This window comes from Crassostrea angulata, chromosome 10, assembly GCF_025612915.1.
Source record: "Crassostrea angulata isolate pt1a10 chromosome 10, ASM2561291v2, whole genome shotgun sequence".
Taxonomy (NCBI): Eukaryota; Metazoa; Mollusca; class Bivalvia; order Ostreida; family Ostreidae; genus Magallana; species Magallana angulata.
In genome coordinates this window covers 24,120,580-24,148,173 of record NC_069120.1, presented here as the reverse complement: position 1 = coordinate 24,148,173, position 27,594 = coordinate 24,120,580, and the positions used below count along the sequence as shown (strand labels likewise).

General features: G+C 34.1%; 2 protein-coding genes across 2 annotated transcripts; one reads left to right on the top strand and one right to left on the bottom strand.

Annotated features, from left to right (window-relative positions):
- The first annotated feature begins 305 nt into the window (after nt 1-305).
- On the top strand, nt 306-17,487 carry LOC128166837 (rhodopsin-like). Its single transcript, XM_052832244.1, has 3 exons — nt 306-674; nt 12,140-12,273; nt 16,428-17,487. Exons 1-3 carry the CDS (start codon nt 526-528, stop codon nt 17,240-17,242), a joined length of 1,098 nt encoding a protein of 365 aa, XP_052688204.1. The 5' UTR covers nt 306-525; the 3' UTR covers nt 17,243-17,487.
- Nucleotides 17,488-21,723: 4,236 nt separating this feature from the next.
- LOC128166287 (cyanocobalamin reductase / alkylcobalamin dealkylase-like) lies at nt 21,724-27,323 on the bottom strand. The gene is made up of 4 exons (XM_052831366.1): nt 27,064-27,323; nt 23,794-23,991; nt 23,251-23,406; nt 21,724-23,098 (listed from the first exon to the last, which is right to left on the bottom strand). The coding sequence occupies exons 1-4, from the start codon at nt 27,151-27,153 to the stop codon at nt 22,709-22,711; spliced, it is 834 nt and encodes a 277-aa protein (XP_052687326.1). The 5' UTR covers nt 27,154-27,323; the 3' UTR covers nt 21,724-22,708.
- Nucleotides 27,324-27,594: the final 271 nt, after the last annotated feature.

Genomic DNA, 27,594 nt, shown 5'->3' with positions numbered 1-27,594 from the left:
TTTTCAAAAATCATTCATCAAAATCCCATAGAATACCCTTATACATCAAGATTTTTTCTTCATTTTTGTCAGTTAGGTCCAAAGGCCAAGAAATACGACCTTATTATATAGTACTGTAAACAAAAAACATCAAAACCATAAAATTCAAAGAAAATATTGCAAACAGTATGAGATATGAATTATAAATGAGACACAATATTCAGCGTAATGCTCGGTGGTGAACTGTTAAGTAATTCCTATATATTGATCGCATCGCCCATTGACAAAAAACTTTTGATTTTTTTTTCAGTTTCCAAAGACCCGGCGAAGGATAAACAAGTTATTGGAAGTTTGCAATCGTAACTTCTCATCAAATAAGAAGCTGGTAAATTGCTTAATATCATTTCTGGCTTAATTATCATTTGGCATCTGTCGCATACAAAAACGTCCAAGACACATAAGTAATGAAACTGGAAGGCGGTCACGCAAATTTACCATGTGGGTGAAGATTTCCCGGACTTTTTCCTGGAGAGCAAGTTTTTCAGGATGACAGAGAACTTGTCATTTTTGCACCCCTACTGGCACCGTTTTGGACAGGTTTCTCCTACCTACCATGTTACCATCGGAATTATCATGGTGTTCACTACAGTTGGAGCAATAGCTGGCAATGGTCTTGTTATCTGGTGTTTTATCAGGTAAGGAGCGGTTTCTTTAGATGACGGCTTTTGCTATTTAAATGTGGTACACTGTATTCCTTTACCGCGTTAATCATTAACAAAAATCATTTTTTATTTAAACGCTTGATCCCTCCTGAATTTTTTTTTTATTGATAATACTAGTATTTTTTTTTATGTATTTAAAACATACATATACTTTTTTGAAAATGATAAGACTAAAGCCAGGGTACAGCATAATGTTACACCCCCTTTTTTCTTACCCGGTCCCTTTATTAGATACATGTATTCTCAAAGACCCCTAGACTGAGGGGGGGGGGGGATGGAAAGTACTGGGATTCCTATATTCGTTGTACCATGCCTAGAGTTCCCCCTGCATGGTCATCCACATTGGAAAAGCGGTCCCTTATTAGATCGCCCCCATAGGCGAAAAAAAATTGCTTTAATACACAATTCTCCCCTATGCACAAAATTAGTGAAGAGTTCCTTTTAATATTACAATTTTCAAAGACATTGTAAATCATAGGAATTTTGGATACATTTGGTTCGTTAGAAACGGGCCCGTTTTTGAACTGGGAAAGACTATGCAAGGGTAAGGGGTGTCTATGCTACTACATCTTATAGAACTCTAAACACGGAACAATACATGTAGACAGTGCAGAGCTGTAAAAAATTATGATATTTTGCTTTGTTGTGGGAAGGAAAATCGTGACAATTACCAATCCTTTTAAAATACTAGTAACCAGTCATTTTGATCGAAAGCCACCATTTAGTTAATACTATTTTCAAATTGGAACAGTTTTCTCAAAACAAAACGCACTATTAAGAAAAGATGCAAGTGGAATTTTTTATGAATAGCAAAGTTTTATTGCTAAATAAATTTAGAAGCAGCTCATTGCAGCGTAAGCTGTTAAACAAATAGTTTTTACGTACAGATCTCAGAGACTAGGAATTATACGAGGGTTGTTCGGAAATCTTGAGACATTTACTCTTATACTCCCTTATGGAAAAAGACAAATGATTGAAATTTCACCAGTAAGTAAACAAGGATGTCTTTTATTAACGTAAAAAAATTGAAGTTAATGACGTCATTTGTTCATTCCTGGTAAGCTAACAAACTTGCCTACATCCATTGACCCGGAGCAACCACAAACTCATCGCAACGTCATTTTAACGTTTCTCATTGGTCCTATGTTTTAAACACCTAACAAACGAACGGAAAACATGAGCTATTCTTCATTTTTCATCTTTCCTTTTTATTTTAAAATGGCAGGAGTTACATATTCTCTCCATTCTTGATTTTTTGTGGAAAAAACGAGTTATTTCTTCTCAAAAGTCAACTTACTGTGAAACTTCTCTTACATTTATTCTGTATATATCTTAGAACTGTTAAAATCAGTTTGTGAATAAAAAAAGACTTGATATTTAGTTCCTTTGTTTTCATTCTAGTTAAACAATCAGTAAATAAACCCAATTAACTAAAGTTTTTGACCCTTTCCATCGTATAGATTTTATGTAAGCAATTTCTTGACCCAAAAAAAGGTCTTTTTCCGAAATTAACACCAAGTTTATGTATATATTCGCTGCGCTGCCCTGACGTCAACCACAGGTGCTTGAGGACAGGATCGACCCCCCCCCCTCCCCAATATATAGACCCCCGGGACTTTATTTTTTTTTTTAATTAAATTATCCTTTTATGACATATTTCTAATCTAATTTATTCATCCATTGCCCAAAAATTACAGAAGACAAACATTTTTGAAAAAAAATTAGACCCTCTGTACATATGTAGAGGATCTGATTTTTTTAAAAATATTTGTTTGAGGTAATTTGGGGCAATGAATGTATAAATTAGATTAGAAATATGTCATAAAAGGATAATTTAATTAAAAAAAATAATAATAAAGTCCGGGGGGTCTATAATCTTTCGGGGGGGGGGGGGGGGGGAGGGGGGGTCGATCATGTCCTCAAGCACCTGTGACGTCAACATTCAATAAACCGTTTCAGTCAGATTTTAATTGCTTGATTAAGACTTTGGTGCTTTCTTCGTATTTCGACACGAACACCAGTAAAACTTACACAAAAGTAGCAAAATGAACATATACTATCGGAAAAAAGAAACAGTGCATTATTTAATATATGAAAAACATTTAAAAATTAAAGTACTGAGAGTACTGAAAGACGGGGTCTTGAAAGTTTGAATTTGTAATTGTCCTGGGTTTTCTCGAATATGCTTCCAAAATTTTTGAGTTTGAATTAGTTGTTACAGTCTATGTTAATTCGGCTTTTTTGCAATTGTCTGATACTTTGTCTGAATTTTAATCAATCCCGGCCTTCATAATTGTAGAAAATGGACACAACGGTATACTATGTAAAATAAGACCCCAAGGAAAAAATTTAAAAATTACTACTAACCAGGAATATCACACAACTATATCAAAGTAGATAATTTTAATCATTAGATTTCTTCAATTTTGTGATCCATGGGAAAATCCACTAGTCGGACGGTATCCGTAATAAAACTTTTATGAAAACCCCGAAAACTCTAAAACTGCTGAATTAACAAACAAAGGGAACATTTGTATACCGATAACAAACACAAGCACCTGACGTTAGAAATATTTTTTTACAATAAGATTCCAAGAACTTTGACAATAAAAAGATTTGTCACGGTCGCCATTTTGATTTTTAAGACCGACTTATCTGACACGATTCTCTTCATTTGTGATTCATGCAAAATTAATAGGTAAAAATAAATCCGTTCGCCACTCACTACCTTTTTGTGTAAACTCGTGCATCACCTACACGAATTACGATAAAACCGTTCCTTTCGTTAAAAATCATACTCCGAAAATCAGAGACATAAATAACAGAGATTGTCAACTCCGCCATTAGTGTGTAAATGTTACGGGACTAACTTTACTTTGAGAACTACAAGTGCAACAGCAATCTTGTATAAGTCATTAAATTTGAACCTGATAGTGAATATGAACATGAACCTGTAAATATTTTAAGCATGTTTTATTTATGAAATATTTACAAAAACTCTTTATTTAGTTTTTTAAATTACTTTTTTTTTTAAACTTATTGACTTTTCACAAAGTAATGGTAATGCATTACTTTACTCATGTAATGGTAATGTAATGCATTTCTTCAAGAAAATTAAGTAATGGTAATGGTAATTTAATGCCCTAATTCATAAAGTAATGGTAATGTAATGCATTATTTTACAATGTAATTCACCCCAAGCCTGATTCAAACTAAGCCGGAGAACATGAACATTAACATTTAACTTGGTTCTTCAATCGATAAGATTGTATATATCATATAATGTATAAGTCTTCCAAAATGTATAATCTATTATAGATTTTGCTTACAATGCATTGTTTGAAATTTAAATTCAGTTTAATCAACTAATGAGGCAACGAACGAGAAGGCAAATTCAGACTTGTTTTTATTTTCTTTGTACAAAATTCCTTTATAGACGAACAGCAGTCATACTGCAAGTAGACTGGAAGCTAATGAAACACCTATTTAATTTGTAAAACATCTGTCTCTCCGTCCGATTGTCTGTCCGATTTTCTGTCTGCCTATTCCACAACCAACTTCCGCAATCCCGATGCTGGTTTTGCTTTGATTTCATAATGTGTTCAATGTTTGACCATAGTATGTCTCAACACAACTTCAACGTTTGTTGATTATAGTTTGTTGACTACAGAGCTTCCTTAAATAAACAATAATGAATGTTGTGATAAATCAAAGTTCTGAAAGTACATAACAATGTAGGGAACCGATTCGCTCAATGAACGCGTGTTTCTTCATTTCCGGCTAAAAATGTGTACTATAAATTGCTAAGCCCAAAGCCTTAAAGAATAAAATAGAAATAAAAATCTACAATATTTAACAAAAGATATTCTAGACAAATTTTATCAGATTTCTAATTATATGTCCCAATTTAGTCGACATAATCATCATCAGAAAGCGATACCTAAGACATCTCGTCCGTCGATCTGTCTCTCCGTCCGATCGTCTGTTTGATTTTCTGTCTTCCTATTCCACAACCAACTTCTGCAATCCCAATGCTGGTTTTGCTTTGATTTCATAATGTATTCAGTGTTTTACCATAGTATGTCTCAACACAACTATAACGTTAGTTATAAAGAAATGCAGACATGCATTTACCCTATCTATTGCTATATCAATACATTGTCTTCGCAATTGTCGTAACAGCAATTCTTGAGTGCCGCATTGATTGCGGGGTCAGATATAAAGTAAACTGTAAGTCCAATCAGGAAAGAAACCAATCAGAACGATACATGCTATTTCAATCGTAAACAATTAAGTCTGACTAAAATACTCTGTCCTCGGTGTAACCTTTATAATACATGAGTACATAACGAAATGATTTATGTATGAACTAAACGATCCAATGTTATATATACATCCTACATCTAAGGTGTAAAGGGTATAAAAATGCTACCAGTTATAAGCATTTTTATCGTTGAGGGAATAAGTCTGTAAGTCTGTGTCGTTGAATTTTTGTTATTAATTTTATGGTGTTTTTTTTTTCCATCACAGAATAAGAAATAGGGCTCATTGGAGACATCCAGACATACCCAGCAGGCACGTACCATCGTTTTTGAAAAGGGGGGGGGGCAGACTCATCTAAAAATCTTGACAAGCCAAAAAAAATGTTTCTTTCCAAAATCCTGAAAATCTTAATTCGGTGGGGGATGGGGGGGGGGGGGGTGGGTGGGAGGAGGGGCAGACTTTTAACTTCAATTTCACTGTTTATTTCCTTATTTTTCAATTCAATTTTTTTACATGGTCCAAGAAAAGTGGGGGGGGGGGGGGGGGGGGCAACTCCATGTTAATTCAATTTATTGTGTGTAAACTTAAGAAAAATCTTTGCTGGGCAAAAAAGTGCCCCCCCCCCCCCGAACCTACGTGCCTGCCCAGTATCAAATACTTAAGTTCACAAGTTGCATTCAAATGACATGCTCAATGCCTACACTGCGATTGCGATTTCATTAGACCCTTTTACCGTAAGTAATGTTTAACACTGGAAGAGACAACCGGATCCCGCATAGAGTTTCCCTACGGATTTTATTAAATTGAATAACATGTAGCTTATATCAAATTGACATCTACCAAACGGAGTTTCAAACAGGCCAATGTCTGAGAGCAAAAGTGAAAAATCAAAAATTTGACCATTCTAAACCTCTCTAAATTAAAAATTCTACTGTCAATTAAGTCAGAGCATCATTCCCATCTCATCGCGGAACAGGGACTCTTAAATCCCGGAGTGGTTTATTCCTTCCCTGTAAGAGGATAATTTTAAGTTTGGGATAAACATATTTAGTTCTGTTGGTTATTTAACGAATAGCCAGTCAAAGAGCAACACACTGGCACCCAAACGCATAACTAGATGGGATCATTTGCAATACTAGGACCTAAGCAACATGGTAGGAAAAACACTTCGTTTTTTGCGATGCTGCAAAACATGCAATCGCTCAATACAACGTAACATCATAGAGCGTATCGTCACAAGCTGCAAAGCTTTTTAGAAGAAAAAAAGAGTTAATTCTTTCACCACAGTTTATATGAGTATAAGTTTAAGACCTATCGAATGTACCGTTTGAAATTCAATTATCAGTCATTAAAAAGCAACTTTAAAAAAAAACAACTAAGCGAATGGGTGAAACTGAAATCATCCATTTTGACGACGTAACCGAGTAGAAAATAGTTATGAAAAAACTCTTCTTAGAACTATTCTTAGAACTATTGATTTGACTACTGGGGATCCCGTGATCGACAGTGGTTGTATGGGAAAGGGTATAGTGGCCGCCCGCTTGGACACGTGGGTATTCTCCAAGCACTTCGACTTCCTCAAACGACGCACATCAATGACCACCCCCCCCCCCCCCCCGCGTTAACGAGAGACATTATATTAGTTGTAGGAACTTGTTTATTAATCGTTGTAAAAGAAATCTTTTTAGACTAATGGTACAAGTCATAATGTCGATTTCGTTAAAGAAAGCATAATATTTCTTAGTTTCTTTTTGTGGAAAAATATTATTTGAAGATTGATTTATACAAACGCCATAGATATATCACTGGACAGAAATATCTCTTCTGGTAATATTGACGGATTTGTTTGTATCACAGAGGTGTAAATTTCACGTAAAACTGCCATGCATGACATTGTAGCAAAATGATTTTTTAAAATAAAATGCAAATGTGAATTAATAGAACTAAGTATCAAAGTTTGTTTCGGCCGGCTTTCATTACGAAGAATTTTCTAATAACGACACAGGGCGTGCTGCGATCAGGCGTACATGACGTTCTTATATAATTCAACCTCTCTAAAAGTAATGAATATTTTGCAAAGAAACTTTAGTTCTAACTTGAAACAGATTCAGTTTATAGATTTGTTATCATCAATATTTGTAGTTTACCGCCAACCGTTCATGCTTTTGTCGCATTTGTGTTTGTGATCTGTGATTACTTTTAGATTGGGACTCATAATCTAAGAAACACGAGTAAAAAGTTTACCATTTTTCAAAGCAATAGCTACTGACGATAGAAGGATCCTTGAATTATTAAAGAGCACTTGTTCGGATCGGATTGGATGATATAACTCTTCAGTGTTAGCTCAATCTGTGAATTCGTTCAATCAACGTGGCTTTTAGATTTTTTTGGCTCCATATCATGTAACTGTGTTAATGGATACTAATCCAATTTATATATATTAAGGACATTTTTTTCTCTGCAAAGTTTTTTTTTCGTAACGCGGAATTAATGGGCTTTTCATCGCAGTGGATTTGGAGAATAAACACTGAATAGATTATCACTGTAAAATCATCAAAAATGAGAGAGAGAGAGAGAGAGAGAGAGAGAGGGGGGGGAGAGAGAGCGCATTGTCTTCTAGTTGCAGACTTTTCTATGGGGTCCAATCACAGCGTATACATGTGCGGTAAAATGAAGAGAAAAATCCATGGTGGTGTACCGACTAGATATGTTTGTTTAGAATTAGAATTGAGTCTTTTGAAGTATAATTCAACTCAAAATTTTGCATAACAGGCACGAAGTATCGTTTTTAGCTCACCTGAGCTAAAAGCTCAAGTGAGCTATTCTGATCACATTTTGTCTGTCGTCCGTCTGTCCGTAAACTTTTCACATTTTCAACATCTTCTCAAGAACTACTGGGCCAATTTCAACCAAACTTGGCACAAATCATCCTTAGGCAAAGGGGATTCAAAGTTGTGAAAATTAAGGACCACATCTGTTTTCAAGGGGAGCTAGTTAGAAATTAATGAAAAATTTCGAGATATTTTCAAAAATCTTCTTCTCAAGAACTAGAAAGCCAGGAAAGCTGAAACTTGTGTGGAAGCATCTTCAGGTAGTGTAGATTCAAAGTTGTGAAAATCATGACCCCTGGATGTAGGGTGGGGCCACAATGGGGGGTCAAAGTTTTACAAAGGAATATATAGAGTAAATCTTTAAAAATCTTCTTCTCAGAAACTAATCAGCCAGATGATTCTTTATAATTGTTAAGACTTTGGCTCCAGGACAATTCTTCGGCCTCACAAGAAGGTTCAGAGTTTGATGTAGCTTTATATCCCATATATAAACAATTGTTAAGGATCTTTTTGAGAACTGCAATACTCAACATGTGATATGACTATAAAATCATCCTGTTAGAAAAGGGACTAATGATTATAAACATAAGAATATCCAGGGGGAAATGGATTTTATTTATACAGGATCTACATGTATTATTGTACATTGTCCAGATTGTTTGTATTATGACTGATTTAATCATACCTTTTGTTCCTCGGGTGAGCGATGTGGCCCATGGGCCTCTTGTTGAAAATACGGTTGGGGCAAACTCATCCAAAATATCTTGACAAGCCAAATAAAAAGGCAACTTCTCAAAATCATGAAAATCGTAATGGGGGGGGGGGGGGGTCATAGCGTACCAATTACCAATATCTTCATATACATGTAACATCAATTTCACTGTTAATTTTCTCCCTTTCAGAAAATGAGGGAGCCAACTCCATGATATCTTTCTTTGGGCGAGAAAAAGCTACATGCCTGCGTATTAATATTCAAATAATTCTTATCGTGTTAGAAACAATATGGTTGCCTATGATCATTACCAAAATATGATATATCTGAACTTAAAGAGAGCTATAGCATTGGAGATAAGAACCCCAATTCAAATTTAATATTTGTACCATCAGGAAATGAATATGGTTCCCAAATAATTTTAAGAGAAGTTTAAGATATAATTGCAACTATGCAGCCTTTATATGATCCAACACTCTTCATAAATTTAAAGAGAAAAAAACATGGAAGGCTAAAAAATGATAAATTATGCAATCAAATTTTATTGCAACGACCATAAAATATCGAATGAGTCTAGCATTCTAAGGCCTTTATATGTCAGCAGTAGGCACTTTAAAGTCTTTTGTTGTTCGTGAAGAAATAAATGTTTTAGTTGACACACACGCTGTATGATTTTAGTAAGTGAAAATTTCGTGATAGTTAAAACTCTTTCTCTCTCTCTCTCTCTCTCTCTCTCTCTCTCTCTCTCTCTCTCTCTCTCTCTCTGCTCTTTCTTTATTTGAAAGCACTTGTATGGCCAAAGCAAGTGTCGGATAACATAGGGATTCCTCGTTGTGTGAAAACGTGACGATCACAATGACATGTTGATATCCCTTCAACTAGAAAATATTGATATTGTTACAAAATTATTTGGGTTAAGGACGCTCTTTTGTAAAGAAGAACTTTATAAACAATTTGTGTCTGAAATATCCAAAAAGTCAATAAACAAATGAAAAAAAGAAGATAATTCAACGCATCATTTGACCACAAGCATAGTTTTCTTTTTCTCTTGTAAACTCTATGTTGTAAGCTAGGAAACCTCACCATTGTCAATAAATATGATTTTTAGATCACGACCTATGTACATGTACTATATCATATATTTTATAAAAGCAATTATTACATGCATTCACTTTTTAACATATCGACTGGAGCATTCATATCTTTAAAAACAACCTCTCAAGTTGCGGAAGCTTCATACCACATCAGAATATGTGTTTGCAACATCTGGTTTATGGACCAATATCATTCCTACAAGAAGTTCACATTGAAGCCAGTGCAGTTTCAATCATCGTTTTGTGCATTAATGCATCAGTCGAACAGGATTTGCTCGTGATGACCGATAGCCCTGTATCAAAGGATCAGCTTACTACAAACGAACATTTGAAGGTCTTTTTTACGAGGCCAATTTGTTCCGTTTAAGGCATGACATATCATGCGTTATCAGATATTGAGCCAGTGAACGTCTGTCCAAATAACTTCTGCATCTTCAGCCAAATGTCTGTAGGACAAAATCTTGAATTTTTTCCCCTTTTTTTTTCTTTGGATGATATTGTTATCTCGATATGGTAACTCAGACTTTATTATGTTCATTTATGACGTTACCGATACGTCATATTCAGGGAGTCGTTTGGTAGATGTTTGATTACGTGATGGATTTTACTGTCCCCTGTATTAGTTTTATTTATTTTAATTTTATTAGGAATAATGTAAATCATAGACTGGAGTTATATAAATAGACATACAGTATCTTATCCCCTTTGCTATGAACCTTGTGCACAAATTGAATATCCTGCTTTATATTGTCCGGAATTAGATAAATTGCTTCAGTTCTTCAACTATTTCTTCCTTCAAGCCGTTCTGAATTTCCAAGAACTTTCAGTGTTGTTGCATTAAGATATGAGGTTGCTGTCAATTTTTTTCTTCAATTTATATAAAAACGTAAGGTTTTCAGTCCAGCAATATGTTTTATCCATAGGGCCTATTCCATTTCGAAGTAAAACAATTAGCTTCGCGAAGGTTACCCTCACAGACTCTGCGCTTGCAGATTTACACAACACGGTACGAACTTAGAAGGCTCCCATTTTTCTTTTTACTTTATCTTAAGGATTTGATATACTATACCAGAATAATTTCATTGTGAGCAGTGTGTCTGTCTGTTCGTCTGGATAGGCGGAGGGGAGGGAAATTAGGTCTGTTTAATTATGTACGTCTGTCCGTCCGAGATCTCTTGTTGGGAGCGAATGGACAACAGACAGACTCTTCGCTCACAGATTTTGAGCCAAAATTCTAATGTTAAAGGTTAAGGTCATACTGTAAAAGATATATGTTTTAAATCCTTGCCCGGACTAAATTTCATTTCCTTTGCCCTTCGATCATTGCTCGTACTTTACGTAAAGAGTATTTGGGGTTAAAGGTTAAACAATTACCTCGAAGCAAGTTTATAGAAAAAGGTCAGGATCAAAGCATATCTCTTTGGACTAAATTTCGAGACCATTTTACATTCTCCTCTAGCTACATGTTGGCCCACTTTAGCTCAGACTTTTCCAAAAGAATTTTTGTAGGTATGCGCAGTGACCTTGAACAAAGTTTGTAGCTGATACGACAATGTAGGGTCAAGGTAATAGCAGACTTCGGTGTAAAGTTCTTTTCCGTACCATGTTTACTCATTCCTTGATCTAAAGAGAGTGCTTGTTGGTCAATGGATGTGCAACGACCTTGAACAACTTAATTTCTATCAAAGTCCTTTAATGAAGAGGGGTCCTCTGTGATGGTTGCCATCGAAATAATGTCTATATAGTAGTTTTTAGGTAAAGTTAATCGAGAGCAGTAAATCTAGAAATTAAAAGAAGACACCAGCAGCAAGATATGAACATAAATTCAGTCGAGAATGTGAAATGATATACTTTAAATTGTACGTACGTATTGGCTAAACTTGCATCCTTGTAGTTAGATATCTTAAAATCCGAACCTTTGTTTAAGATTAGATATCCAATTTTAATCCCTATGATAGTTATGTCCAAATCCCCTCTCTTCCACACCCCCAATGCCTAAAGATGAGAATCTAAAACTTTTGGTTTAAAGTTTTGGTTGATTTGAGGTAGGTTGTTTTTTTGGGGGTTTTTTTGTTTGTTTTTTTTTTTTTAAACTTTTTATTTTAACAATCTTAATAGGATCAAAATCAATTGAACCCAAAAAACAGAACATGATAAAAAAATATCTCATTTTACACTGTTCTGATACCTATATACAATGTGTGTCAACTGTATAAGTACTTTGTTGATTCTTGTAAATTTTGTCGTAATATATTTAATGGACGTTTTGACTAATACGTGTACTTTTCACTGTTTAGTTACACGCTTGTGGAAATATATGAGCTAAGCTAGGTGACATTTTCCTCAATTATTTTTGAATTGGTTTCGCTAGTCGATTACTTAAAACACGATTTTTCCTCCCTATTTGAAAAGTTGAAAATCGATAGAAAATGAAGATTTAGATCGTTGTTTATGGTTTAGAGTGTCAACAAGCTTCATCAAACAGCAGTCCTTGTTTAGCGGCAGTGTTTAATTATTTAAATTTCTTTTTTATTTCAGTTTTCGCAGTCTTCGAACCTCGTCCAACGTGTTTATAATTAATTTGTCGATAGCCAATTTACTGATGTCGCTGATCGACTTCCCTCTCCTCATCATTGCCAGCTTTTACCACGACTGGCCATTTGGACAAACAGGTACATGTAGACCTTCATTAAAAGAAAAAAAAAGCAAAACAAAAACAAAACAAATACCTGTAAGCGTTCTATTAAACACACACCACGGGAAGTTTTTTCCACTCATTATCGCAGAAAAAGCAATTACATAACGTATATCGATATGACAATTGTTGTTATCAGAAGAAGACAAAGCCGCTATGATGTTTTCGAAAATATTCACGTTTTAGATCCGTTCCATTTTGAACTGGAATTCGCCGCTGCTATCGAATGCCTTTTAGTGACGATGACCTGTAGACAACATTGCCTGCTTCAGTTAATGATGCTCCTTTAAATATGTCACGAAGCAGCTGATTATATAAACCATCCCATTAAAGAATTTGATTATACCAGAATCCATGGGCACGTACTATCGCATCGTTTTTGTTTTAGAGGGGGGAGGCAGACATACTCCAACATATTGACAAGCAATGAAAGAAATCAAAACGTAGAAGAGGAAATGCCTATCTTCTCCAATCTTTATTGTCCCAATCCGTGAGGGGACTCGTTTATTGCTGTGCAATCTGATTTAAATCGGAGCTTTGGCCGGAGTGCATCAAAGTTTTTACGTTAATCAGAATGAGATGGATTGCTGCGTATTTTCAAATTGACCAATCTATTAAGTTTTCGTCTAATTTTTTCAGGTCGTTCCAAATTAATCTTTTTCTATATAATATCTTAAGAGAAATGTCTGGGTTTTTTTCAAATAGGAAGCAGCCCCTCTCCCTCGTTGCTACGTGCCAGGTCCGGAAAAAATTTGGTGTTTTTATTTTAGGAATTGCTTCATCAAACGCAGCTGACCAATCAAATATATGTACATGTAATCATATTTCACAATTTAACGGTTTACTTTCATTTATGGGGTGTTCATTCATCACTAAAGAAAGATCGATGAATAACTTAAATAACGCTGACATTGATGTATTGATGTTGCAGAACTTCGAATTCAATTGGTTTCTGCACTATGCACTAAGATTTTTTTCCTACGATTTCGCTAAGGGAAACTAACGAGTCCGTTGTCTTAGCTTTATTTTAGTCTTCAGCCGAGTGATGTTATTTAAACTGAATTTATTTTAACCTATATTCATTCAAATTCTTATGACTTTAAACCGAATATTATATGTAGGAAACATGACCTATCATATAATACCGGTACTCCAGTAATGTCACAGGAGGATTTTCAGATAAAAATAATTAGTATCTCCAATACTGATCTAAGAGAAATGTCATTCGTGTAATTGAAATGGAAATATTATACGTAGGGGATTTTACGAAAACGGAATCCGGTTTTTCTTTTTGCTAAATTGATCTGTGAAAAGTTCCATTTAATCTAAAAAATGATTATATAATATTATCACATCTTACCGCTCAGTTCGACCTATTTAGATAAAAGTCGGTTATAATCCACATCTTTAATAGATGTATTCAAAAATAAGCCTTGTTTGCTTTTTTAAAGGCAATCAGGAACTAAAGACTCATTTTGAGAAAAAAAAATAACTGAAGATGGCAATTAATTTACAATTCATGTCAACTTATATTTGTTAAGAAGACATTTCATTGTTTGCTGCGATTTTGTGGGACTTATAATTTCCTGTTATATATGATATCTGTGCGACTCTATTATCTATTTCCTACAAATTGATTTTCTTTTTATTGTCTCGCCATTAGGCCACATTTTACAAATGAACCTACGATTTACATTCAAGTTAATGAATTTTGAGTAAACTAACAAATGTTTTTATTTCAATACCATTTAAACGTATTCTTCTTCGTCATATATAAAAAAAAAGTAAAATATTGATAAGTACGACAAAAAAATCAGACAAGTCAACATTATTATCTGACAACTGACGGTAGAACTATGCTATCATACAAAATAGCTGTAAATATATCCATTATTCAAAGATCATTTCATGAAACGGAAAATATCAACGACTTTGTCGAACGTTCTTTTGTTAAGCACACTCCAGCCTCTTTGAAAACCATTCCTGCGTATTCTGAAACAAAATACCTATATTCTATTCGTTGTCAGGAGTGAGACTATAGGGTTCTAAAACGGGTTTATTTGTTCAATGCATTATATAAATAGTGCCTGTTTGGGAGGGTAACAGTTGAAATTGACACCCCGAGGAAACCATTGTCAACCGTTGATTGTTACATGCGCGTTAGTTATGCGCGTACGGTTCGCCGCAGAATTCACCTCATTTCTATATAAAAGCAGTAAAAATATTCTCTAAAATTAAGACATTCAGTATAATAAAATAAATAGTGCATAATTGGGAGGGTAACAGTTGAAATTGACACCCTCAAAATCATTGTCAACCTCCGCTTCGCGTCGGTTGACAATGGTTTCCTCGGGGTGTCAATTTCAACTGTTACCCTCCCAAACAGCAACTATTTATATAATGTTACCCAATAAAGCACGAAGGAAAGAATGATTCCTTATTACTTATATAGGAATAAGGAATCATTCTTTGAGTATTATGAGGTGATAATTTTGGTCGTGGCGTTATCAAATCCAATAAAGCCCGAAGGGCTTTATGATAGATTTGATCACGCCCCGACCGAAATTATCACCTCATAATATTCAAAGAATGATTCCTTATTACTTATATTCATATAATTTTAAGCCATCGTACAATTAAATCTTTAACTATAAATAAGCAAACCCCGTCGGCGCCTCAATTTGGCGTCATTTGTATTATGGGTAATATAGTACAAAATCGATACGTAGTGTTATAACAGACAAAGACACTGGATGATGTAAATATATTTATATCACTTCCAATTTGTACACTTTAAAACAACATTATTTTTTTATGTTGCACATGCTATGTATTACTACGCGGCGCAGCCAATACCGTTTATCGGTTATGCTATAGGACACGCCCATTTTGTGTCACTCATGTTTTATGAAGTTACTGGATTTTAGGGTTCACAGTTGACTCATAATGTTATCACAGAAAAAGACATTTGGTTGGTTTGAACATATTTTATTGTATATATAATATACAAAGGGTTCGAACACAAGTTCTTGCAACTTACTAGGTTCTCACCCAATTACAAGTAATTTGCAATTGTCATAAAACATGGTACATGTATATACACATATATTGAAAAAAATGGTAAAGAACAAAATAGTATACTTATGTAAATCTGCGAGAATTGATTATAAAGTTCTGCACAGCTGTGAAAATTCTAACATTAGTTTTATAATCTAGGTTGTCATTACCCCATAGTAAAGTATGCGAATCTACAATACCTAAATTTTGTATTTGGAATAGTTCATTAAATAAGGTATTCATTGCATTAGAAAATAGTTTGCAAATAAATAAAAAATTATAAACATCTTCTTTCTTTCCACATATGCAATTTGAAGAATCAATAATATTTTTTCTGTGTAAATCATAATTTAGTAAACAATTGTGTCCTAATTTGGTATGAATGATGTTAGCTACTCTTTTACCATGAAGAAAATATTTTGGAACTTTTGAATCACTGCTATTATAAGAGATGCTTCTTTGAAACTGGCGGATGGATGTTGATTTTTTAATATCCGAATTTAGTGAGTTCCATTTGCCTATCGCATCTGGAATAAATGATTTTTTATATGTTTCATACTTAGCTCTAGGAGGTAAATAATTGTCTTCATAACGAGTATTGTAGCGAGAACTATCTTTCCTATAAATGTTAGCAATATCACTAAGATATTGTGGTACAAGATTGTAATGAATTTTGTACATAATCGTAAGTTTAGCTATTTCCCTTCTTTTAGAAAGAGAGTCCCAACCCGTTTCGAAATACAATGATTCCCTTGAGGCCAAAATTGGAAGCCCCGTGACAAAAAAAAGACAGTTGAAAATGTAAATATTTAAAAATAAATAAAGTGACTCCAAATTTTATTTTGAAATAAACACTTGTGGGAAGACAATCTACATATAATAACAAATAAGGTCATAACTCCTTTATATGTATGCAAAATTGTCATACATTTCTTTTAAAAATTGCAATCGTCCATGAAATGTTGAATTGCTTTATTGATAATATTTACACAACAGTTAAGTGCAGTCAAAATAATATGCAAAAATTAACGTAAAAGATTAACACGTGAAAGTTTGAATGCATTTCTATTGCAGTATGTGAGGCGTATGCAACATTGACTGGTTTATCGGGCCTGGTCACCATCAACTCACTGACCGTCATCGCTGTAGACCGCTACTGCGCCATTGTGATACGAGTGAAATCTGTTAGCCCTGCGCCAAAGTGGAAAACCTACAAAGCGACTATCGTGATATGGACGTATGCTTTGTTTTGGTCGCTTAGTCCAGTACTAGGTTGGAGTAAGTATCAACTGGAGGGTGTTCGAACCACGTGCTCGTTTGATTATCTCACGAGAGACGCAACCACGATCAGTTTCATTGTTGCCATAGCCACCTGTGAATTTGCCATACCAGTAATCGTAATCATACTAGCCTACTGCAAGATCGTGACAGCTATGATAGTTCGGCGTCGGAATTTATCTATATGCAAGAAAAGTGAGAACTCGTCATTGAACTTCAGGCTGCAGCGTTACCGAGTGAGAGCAGAGATTCGAACAGCATTTATCATTATTGGTCTAGTGTGTCTTTTTGTCGTCTCTTGGTTACCGTACACGGTGACGGCCATGATGGGTCTGTTTGGGGACAGGACGCTGATAACCCCCTACCTGTCATCTGTAGCAGGCCTGATAGCTAAAACATCGACAGTGTTTAACCCAATCGTTTACGCCATCATACACCCGAAATTTAAATCGAAAATCAAATGCATGCTGTACAGGCGAAATTCGTTAAATTCTGGGGCACTGTCAAAAATGAACAGCCGGATGTCTTCAAATAAATTTTCGTCATCCGGATTTGATAAGCAACAAATAGAGTTTGATATAAAAAGTAATCGAAATAATGATTTATCATAATTTTTTGTCATTTTTGTATTTTGATTTAAACCAGACAACGAAATGCATCAATATGATCAGTTAAGATGGTCGGCTGATGACGTCATTGCTTTTTTGTTGATTACTATATAAAGTGTTGAATTCGGTATATTTTATTATTCTTGTTGATGAATGAATTCCGGTAATAAATGAAACCCATAAAATTTTTCTTGTCCTTTGATATGTTTCCTTGAGAAATCAGATTAATAAAATGTTTTGATTACATTAAAAAAAATGTCATTTTAAAGATAAAATAATTAATAAAATTAAATGTACATATTTTACAGCTTTATTCCATCTGGAATATCCTGTAAAAAAATCACAATAATTCTGTTAATACAATTCCAATACCACCACCAGACTGATAACAGACTTGATTCGTGGTCTTGATGTGTTAATATCACCCTGAGTCATTCATCGAATTGCTTGGCTTAGTGGTTCTTGATTTGAACATATTTTATTATGCAAAATAATATTTACATAATAGGATTGGGCAGCAGGCAAAGCCTATTTAAGCCTTCTCCACTAGGTACAAGGTAGTCATATGTATAAAATACAAGAATTGTACAAGAAGTATACGATTATATTTAAGATCGTCAATTTTAACGGTATTAATTTAAAAATTTAGTCAAGATTGGTCAGTTAGTATCCTGGGAGGAGCTTATACATAGATGATAATACATGGGAAAATTAGAGTTCCAAACCGACATATTTTCACTCAAATGTATTCTGACGTGTTCTGTCAAAAATGTCTATGTCATAACGTCGAAGTCAAAACTGTAGATAAGCATCGATAAGATGAAAAAGATTAGAGGTATTCCGAAATCCATGTAAAAGGTGTTCCAAAAAGGTGTAACAAAAGGTGAAATAAATGGTGACGACACGGGAATGTTATGAAGGCGCATGCCTTTGTTCCTATCAGGGGTGAATAAACCATGAATTTTATTCTATGTATTAATAAATGCCATAATTATCCTTTATTATGAGAAATTAATATCATATCAGTTATTGCAAATTATTGCCACGAATGGTCCGCCATAAACATGACCGGAATGTAAAAAAGGGGGAAAATCTACTATATAGTAGGTTTTCCGTGGGGGTAATCTGGCTATAAAAAGGGGGAAAACCCACTATTTAGTCAGTTTTCCATGGGGAAAAACTGCTATATAGCCATTTTTCCGGGGGGGAAAGATGGCTGGGGGAAAAGGCACTATATAACACCGGTACAACCGGGGTTTTTTTTCTAATTTGATCTCAACTTGTATACGTTATTTATTCCCATATATTAATCGTGGCCAAAATTTCAAAAACTTTGTAAAATACATGGATACCATCAAAAATCATCTTTTTATCTTATTTCATTTATAAAGTTTGGAGGATAAATAATATTTTTATAATGAAAAAAAATTACTTTGTGGCTGAGGATCAGAGAACCTTAAAATACTACCGGTAGTTAACAATGGACAACAATCTTTGGTCACGATTTTGGTCAATTTTATTTTTCCGATTTTAATGTTTACAATGCTTCAGTAAGGCATTTTTAATAGGCAATAAAAATTGGGTGTCTTTCGTTGAGTTATAAACGAGTTACATATAAAGCCTTCAGTTCTTTGCAATGTAAACAAAGTGTATGTTTACATTTTAAATGTTCAAGTGAACATTCCCGTTTTAGATCTAAAATGAATGTGTTAAACGTTAGGAACTGTTCATTTATGCTTAGAATTAATAGGAAGATAGGCAAATTAGCTTGAAAAAGATTCTTTACTGGAATATTAAACCTATATGTAAACAAAAATAGGGCTCATGACAAAGAATTGTGAGCTCTTTATCTTGCGTTTAACTCTACGACTTGTTCTCAAATTCCATTTGATCATTAGAAATGCATTCCTAAAGCACTTTAATTAATGAAAACCGAAAAATAGAATTTTAGTAAAATCGTGACCTTGTCCATGAAATTTCAAAACCTCACAGGGGAAGGGAGAAAGGGTGATGGAGAATTTTTCCCTACAAAATCTCTAAAAAAAAAAATAACAACTATCCAATTCATTTCAACATTAAGAACAAATCATTAGGCCTAAAATTGTCAAATAAAAATGGAAAAAATGGGCGCAACTCACCCCATTTCGTCTCCGTTGCTAAAAGACGAAGGGAGTGTAAATATCTAAACAAAAAAATTAAATGCTTTCTTTGATGATCCATGAGGGGTGTGAAGGTAGCAATATTGCAGGGGGGGGGGGAACAATAATATATAAAATATATTAATATATCATAAAACCTCTGACTTTTTATTATGCTATTATTTCTGCCTTTTTTAATGTTCAAAGATTGAAAAGAAGTTCTAAATTTTGCGATACATTTCTTTGCCATTATAATAAATCGGTCTCTGAACACCGCTGATGGACTTACGATTTTAAATACTCATGTCTTATTTTATGTGCTTATTCCGTTTGTAAATAATGCATTGACCTGTTTATTTACGTTAGCATTTTCCTCGTTTGATTAAAAGTGTAAAATTTGATGACTTATCGCGACCGAGTAACACGGCGAGGCAAGACGTACGTCCACCCACACAGATGAGACCTCTACAGCGAAATACTTTAAACTGTTAAGAGGTCTGGGACTAATATAGGGATTGCAAAGATAGCGGTAATGAAAGAGAAATATGGCGACCAGTGCCTATTTCCAGTGGTGTTCAGCTTTAAAGTAAGATTGTAACAGAAATTGTCTATCAGATGCTGATACAAGAAACACTTTGGCGACTAAGAGGGACATCAAACTTTGTTCGAAGGTATCCAAAATTCTGCATTCAATTATCTTATAGTTATACCCCTACAAACAAAGTTTGAAGGTATATAAGAATGACCTTGTCCGTCTGTCCGTTTGTCAGTGTAATTAATCCATATCTTTCTCATGGAGAAAAACATTGGCCGTTCTTACTTCACACAAAGATTGTCTATCACCTGAGTGTGTGTAATGATTTTGACTCAAGGTCATTTGGGCAAGCCCAAGGTCACAGAAAGGAAAAATGCCAAATTCGTGCCTGGTCTATCATAAATCTTACTTATGGAGAATCATTGAAAGTTCTTACTTCTCACAAAGATTGTTCTTGACCCAAGGGTGTTTCGTGATTTTGACCCAAGGTCATAGGAACAAGTTCAATGTAATTGGACAGAAACAATTCATAATTTGTGTCCGGTCTATACCTTTCTTATAGAGAAACATCAGCCGTTCATACTTCACATAAAGATTGCTTATGGCAATGACATTAGGGTGTGTCATGAACTTGATCCAGGTTCAGTTGTGCAAGTTCAAAGCAATCGTTAAAGAAATGCATATATTGTGATGGAAAAGGCATTGAAGCTAAAATTTGACACAAAGATTGCATGTGAACTGTAAATATGTCCTGATCTCGAGCTCAAGTAATTTTTCCAAGTTCAAGGTCGCTATAAGAAAAATGGTTGATTCCTTACTTTCCAATAGAGAAATACTTTAGTTGTTATACTTTTTTAGCCGTGGGTATCATTTTTGAGCTTATCCACAGCACCTCTAGTTTTTTTTTAAAATTTATTATAACATCAAACTCACTAAACCCAAGCTAGATAGCTCATCTTTTATATACATGTATTTGTGATTTGAACTGGTGATATCGCCTAAACAAATAGGTGATGTTACCTATTAGCATTTATTACTACATAAAATAATGAATTATCCCTATTTTTAGACATTACCTTAATATGGTGGCAGCTGAGGCAAAGGATGCTTTTATATAATTTAAAATAACATTCAAAGAACAATTCAGTTATCCCGATTTGCAATGCTTCGATAGTGACTATGTCGATTGCCAGGCAATGTAACTAAGTTTGCAACATGGATTGCGATCGCTGAATTTAATTAAATCTCTTGACACAGTGACCGATAGTGCTAGGTACAATGCAATGTCAGCTTTTTAATTAAAATAGATAAGTGTGGCATTGCCGCCATCATTAACTTCCTGCTACTGATTCACGTAACAAATAAAATGATATAAACTTATATAATTTTGTGTGTTAGTGGTCTATCAGGGACGTATATACGTCCCTGATGCTATTTATTTAAACATTATTCAAAATAACAAAAAAACAAAAAAAAAGAAAGAAAATGAAGAAAATACTAAAAATACTTATATCGTATATATTTAAGTTTCTATATGATCTAGATGATGGACATTAATGGAGATTAATGGTCATCAATTCGTCATTAAAAAAGAGCTGTAGTTTAGTTTGAATATGTTATATCATGTGATTTCACAAACTCGAATAGGTGATACCACCTTTCTGACAATAAATATTTTAAAAAAAACGACGCCTCATATTTTTTGCTCTAATATGCATTGTCGAACGAAATGTGGACCCAAAACATTGGAATGGATTAAAGATGCGCGCGTGCAGTTGTATTTTGGGGTGGGGACGGTTCACTTTATTTCATCTATTAATTACGTTGTAAATGAAATTCCACTCTGTTGTAGCAATGAAGATAAAATTTGGATATTGCCTGATTTAAAACATGCAGGTAAAATAAAGCTTAAATTCCGTGTTGTGTTAATAAAGTCAAAGAATATTCCCTAGATCACTAATAGGACACGTCCCGATATCAAAACTAATCATGAAAACCTAACTCACAATTTTGGCAAGTGCTTCCTAGCTCATAATGCTTGTGTTCAGTTTGCCTGCAGGATGTTTAGTAAAAGAGAATAAGTTTCCAATAGATTTTATAAATTTTCAAGTTTTAATAAATTATTTATTAAATAACTTCACCTTTAATCCTAAGGTAAAAGAATACTTTCAATATAGTCGATACATTTTTTGAGTGATCAAAACAGCCCTGCACTAACCTCAGATCCTAGAGAGTCATGAATTTCACAATTTTGGTAAAGATCTTCTTCTACATCATACCTATATACTATTTTTTCATATCCTTGATTTGTCTGCTAGCTGCTCTGGGATTGGGATTGGTTTAGATAGGATATGGGATTTTGATTTTCATACGTGTGAGACTTACCCAGTAATTAATAATTTGGTGAAAATACATTCATTTTGAAAAAAATCAAAGACCACCTTTTTTGCAAAAAGTATTGATTTACATGCATTTATACACAGTAATCAATGCTCAACAATGAATTCAAAACACACTGGGTATAAACACCCCCTGTTTATATGCTTGAAGATAAAGTTGTATCAACTGAAAAATAAAAGATAGAGTTGTATCAATCGACAAATAACTCTATGATCTATAAAATACCCTGAAAATGAAATCCTTACCTATGTGAACAGTGTACAAAAGATCTTTGATAAAAGAGTGTATGGTGTACATACCTGTGTTCATAAAAAGACATTGTAAAAGAGGTAAACTAAAACTGCAGTATCTCAAAACAGAAATAGATATCCTTGGCCTATTGATTACATTACAAGTTTATTTAGGTATAACTGAATCGTTTGTTTCCAATGAATCCACAGAATGGCCTTTATCTTGATATTGCACTTGATCCGAATCGTCCCCTAACAATGTCCCAGTGGACTTGATTCTCTGAATTAATTCTGGGCGGTCCTTTGGTTTGGTTGAGAAGTACATGATCTGTTCCTGGGAGTACCTCTGTCGGACTGGAAGGAGGTCACGAAATGTCCAGTCCTGCCAATGAAAATTGAACTTATTGAGTAGCTCCACCCTCTTCTCCTGACTGGGGATCACGTCCTTTGGCAAGGGCTGCTGGAGAGGGGGACAGAGGACATCCTTGAAAATGAGAACCCCCCGCAGACCGAACCATCCTCCATAGACCGGGTGATAACACACACCACAGATTTTCTGAGAGAAAAAAATACCTGTTACATCTTTATTAATTTGAACAATACACATTATTGATTTTTATGTCAGGTTTTATTTAAGGTATTAAAGGGTAAACGGGACATACAATTAACTCTTTCTGGTGCAAAAGTACACGTAACTCTTGGGATTACCTTATCTGTAGGCCAGGGTTGATCTGTGACATCAGACTTCTGATAGTAATACACAGCACCAGACACATGACCCACAGTCTGCACTAAAATCTTGGGTCGCCGACTGTGATGCATCTCGTAGTCATGAATTGATTCAACTTCGTACTCTGGAAAATCCTAAAATTTGACACCAATTTCAAATTTATTTCAAATAAGTATGAAAAAAATAACTACAATTTAAAGATTTTTTTTCTTCATAGGTTTTTGTATTCTTTGACTAAATCATATTTCCAGTTATTTTAGTGAAGATCCAATTTTTGCTCTTTTCTTTAAATAACTTTACATCACAAAAACTACAACAAAGAGAAATTTTATCTAGTATTGCTTGCTAGTTATTACTGGTCCAAACTTTTCAGATCGCAAAAAATGTCTGGTGCAAATCAAAATGTTACAATTTTGCCGTTTTATTGCAAATTTTGTGACATGCATAACATGTGTCATACAGTATACATGTGTAATATGTGTCATACTGTGTACATGCGTAATATATGTCATACTGTGTACCTCTTTGACCTTGTTGAAGTAATAGGCCACACACTGGTCAATGGGATCGCGGATACCATCACACTCCTTCTGCTCTTTTACAAATGGAATGAACGCCCTCTCAAACATGTCTGGGGTGCTGATGACAAGGAGACCTAGAGTATCCGCTGGGTAAGACAGTCTGAACGCCTCTTGTACATGCTCATTGTACCAACCAATCTGTAAAAAGAAATCGTCACATAAGAAGAAAACTATGTTTTAAGCTTCAATTGTCTCAGATGTCCCAACTAGCCTGGGGTTGAACTCAAGATCTATGGGACATACTCTTCCAAGAAACTTGGCCAGCATGCTAACCAGTCGGACATCTTTGTACACTCTGTCCAAAGTTTCTACTTCCACCACTTTTTGCTCAATTTTTCAATAATAATAAATACCTTTGAACCAAACCTTTTTTCATTCACTGGAACAAGAAAGGTCTAGTTTTTCTATTTTGAAACACTCCCCTATTGCTTTAAGTTCAATATGCTATCATTATAGTCAAAACTACAAGGATTTTGCATTGCATATGACTTGAAAAGTACCCAAATGATAATATAAAAAAAATTGTGCCAGGATTCGTTAGAATTTCAGAATGGTTAGAGATGTCAGGTTTTCCCATAAGAAATCCCAGTAAGATACTAGTATCCATTTCTGTTCAATTGAATTTCTCCTGTGGATAAGGGAATGTGTGAAAGAAGAATTTTTGCTACATATTGATTTCATTTGTTTTTTTACAGACCGGTTTTTCAATTTATTAAGGAAATCAACAAAAAGTGATGGATACAGGTCAAACATTTTAATATTATTCAATATTATATTTTACACTATCATATGATATGATTTTATTTGATACAATAATAATATTAAAAAACATTATCATTTTATACAATATTTGAATAATATGATACAATATTTGAATAATATGATACAATTTTTGTATAATATGATACAATATTATATTTTATATAACAATTTCATGTGATACAATTCTATATTATAGTATACTAATCATCATTATACAATATCATATCATAATATACAATATCATATAACATTTTTGAATAAGTTTTCTTGTTATGTCACAAATGGGATCATTTTATTACCATGCCCTGAAAATTGCTGAATCACAACGGAAATAATTATATTGCCCTCCCCCAAAAAGGTAAATTTCACAGGAAATGGTTAAATTGCCTTCCTAAAACTGTTTTACCACCATCGCATGCAGTAAATCTGCATATTAATTATTTCAAGTTTGAAATTTAGGTAAGCAAACATAGACAGTTCCTCGAAAATAAAAACTGTCAGGACAGTGTCTGCTATTCAGAGAAACTTACTTTAATTGTTTGATTAGAAAAAATTATCTACTTTTTGAAAGCATCGATCAACATTTTAAAAGAAAATTGATTTGTAAGATATGAAGATGCATTGATAATTAAAATACACCTGTTCATGAGTTAAATGTATTCTTATTTATAGACAGATATGAAGATGCATTGATGAGTTAAATGTATTCTATTTATACACAGATTTTTATTTCTAAAAATGTTATATAACATGACTTCTCTGCCTTCGGCATTGGGCGACATAACACTCCAGGGCTTTCCTGTCACCTCTGGGCAAATATTCTGGTATGTCGCCCTTGAAGCCATGCAATATATGTATATGCAATATATGATATAACAATATCATATGATTCAATATCATAATATCCAAAAAATTTGATACAATATCACATTGTAACATCTAATTTTTTTTACAATATAATATTATATGATATAATATTGTATCATTTAATACAATAGTGTATCATATCAAACAATACTGTATTATAAAAAAAATTTTATATCATTTAACAACAAACACATCTATCAGGCAAGTTTGTGTAATGTAGGAGTTTTTTATCATTTTTGATAATAAAGATCAGGCTCTGTATCTGAAGCTACCTCTGAGATTCATCTATATTACAGTTAAATCAACCATGCAAGTTTGAAATAGTTCTACTATCTATTAAACAAGTGACCTGTTCCAAAAAACTAGAACCTCCTCCAGCATTTGAAACCTATGGCTCTGAATCTGTACCCTTGCCTGTGGAGTGCATCAGAATCATTGGATGAATCATCTATTTAAATTTGAAAACTGAACAAATAACAACTAAGAATTGTCTATCAAAGGGCACCTGCTCTAAAAACTTTAACCAGCTCAAAAACCTTACTTCGTCCAGCATCCAAAACCTATGGCTCAGATTCTGAGCATTCCAGCCTGTCAACTGCATCAGTATCATTAGACGCACCATCTATGCAAGTTTAGTGAAGTTAGGACCAGTAATAACTATACTCTGTCCAGAGTTTTTGCTTCAACCACTTTTTGCTTGATATTTCGATAATCATAAATACCTTTGCGCTCAAACTACGTTCATCCACCAATATGCCCAAAATAGGAAGTCTATGGGGATTTTGCATTGCATCAGCCATTATTAAGCCAAGATGATAACGTTAAAGAATTGCACGAGGTATCCTGAGTACTTCCGAATGGAGAAAAAATGTAAACATTTCCCTTTATTTGTCTCTGTAAGAAATTTTTTTTGTTTGTGAACTTTTATGGGTGAAAAATAATAATTGTTCAATGAAGATATCTTGGATATCTTCCATTTTATTGATTTCAACTATATTTCTTTCACAGGTATGTGTATTTTTATTAAAAATCATCAAAAAGTCATGGAAGCAATAACTTCCAGACAGACTATAATATTATGCTCCAAATACTTTAACCAGCTCAAAAAAACTTTAACCTCATTCAGCTTCCAAAACCTATGGCTCAGATTCAGCATTCAAGCCTGTCAACTGCATCAGTATATCAAGACGCACCATCAATGCAAGTTTGGTGAAGTTAGGACCAGTAATTAAACTAAGATATATTCATCAGAGGGCACCTGCACCAAAAACCTGTTCCAAAATCTTTACCTCCTCTAGCATCTGAAATTCATGGCCCAGCTTCAGCACCCAAGTTAGGACAAGATAGGAAAATTAATAACTTAGATACAGGACCTGCAACAATAGCCTTAACTAGGTCAGAACACCAACGCCGGGGGCACAGCATAAGCCCCCCCCCCCCCCGACCTCGTCTCGCCGAGCTAAAAATTGTGTATTTATTCCTATGCAGTCCATCCGATTTTTTTCAGACCGGGAGCTAACAGACCTGCGGCTATATTCCTCTCAACTTATAAATTAAAATACATATAGCTGTTTTTCTTACTTTAAACGGATGTATTTCAAATCCCCTTGACGCAAGTGATATGTGTGCTCTCTTGACAAGTGCATCACATTGTTCTTCTGTTAATTCCATGCTCGAGTCTCAAATCAACATCCATCTGAGGAAACTCGGAACTGGGAATTTATTATTGTACTTCAAACCCGATTGGAATTAAATGCATGAAGTTTAATGAAATATTATTTTTTAAATGTATATATACAACAGTGAGTATACACCTATTCAGTGATGTATAATGCATCACCATTGAAACCATTTTCTTTGTCAATAGTTACATCAATAATTATTACTTAACAGACACAAACTGAGTTGACAATTTGAATTCAATGATATATTAAAAGCAAGATTGAAATTTACTTACTGGCAATGTCTATTAAATACTGCTACTTTATTCCAGAACGTATATACGTCCCTGTTTATTCATAATAAAAAAAATAGTGATGACAGATGTATTTCTTAAATATTCTACAGTTTGTATCTTTAGAAGATAAATTTGACTCTTTAAAATTCATTTAG

What these genes read in the sequence shown, in the direction of transcription:
- LOC128166287 (XM_052831366.1), bottom strand. Translation starts at nt 27,153, where the DNA reads ATGGAATTAACAGAAGAACAATGTGATGCACTTGTCAAGAGAGCACAC. An exon ending in ACTTCAACAAGGTCAAAGAG is followed by an intron (nt 23,407 to 23,793) that starts GTACACAGTATG and finishes GTCAAATTTTAG; the next exon opens with GATTTTCCAGAGTACGAAGT. An exon ending in AACCCTGGCCTACAGATAAG is followed by an intron (nt 23,099 to 23,250) that starts GTAATCCCAAGA and finishes TTTTTCTCTCAG; the next exon opens with AAAATCTGTGGTGTGTGTTA.
- LOC128166837 (XM_052832244.1), top strand. Translation starts at nt 526, where the DNA reads ATGACAGAGAACTTGTCATTTTTGCACCCCTACTGGCACCGTTTTGGA. An exon ending in GTTATCTGGTGTTTTATCAG is followed by an intron (nt 675 to 12,139) that starts GTAAGGAGCGGT and finishes TTTTTATTTCAG; the next exon opens with TTTTCGCAGTCTTCGAACCT. An exon ending in CTGGCCATTTGGACAAACAG is followed by an intron (nt 12,274 to 16,427) that starts GTACATGTAGAC and finishes TTTCTATTGCAG; the next exon opens with TATGTGAGGCGTATGCAACA.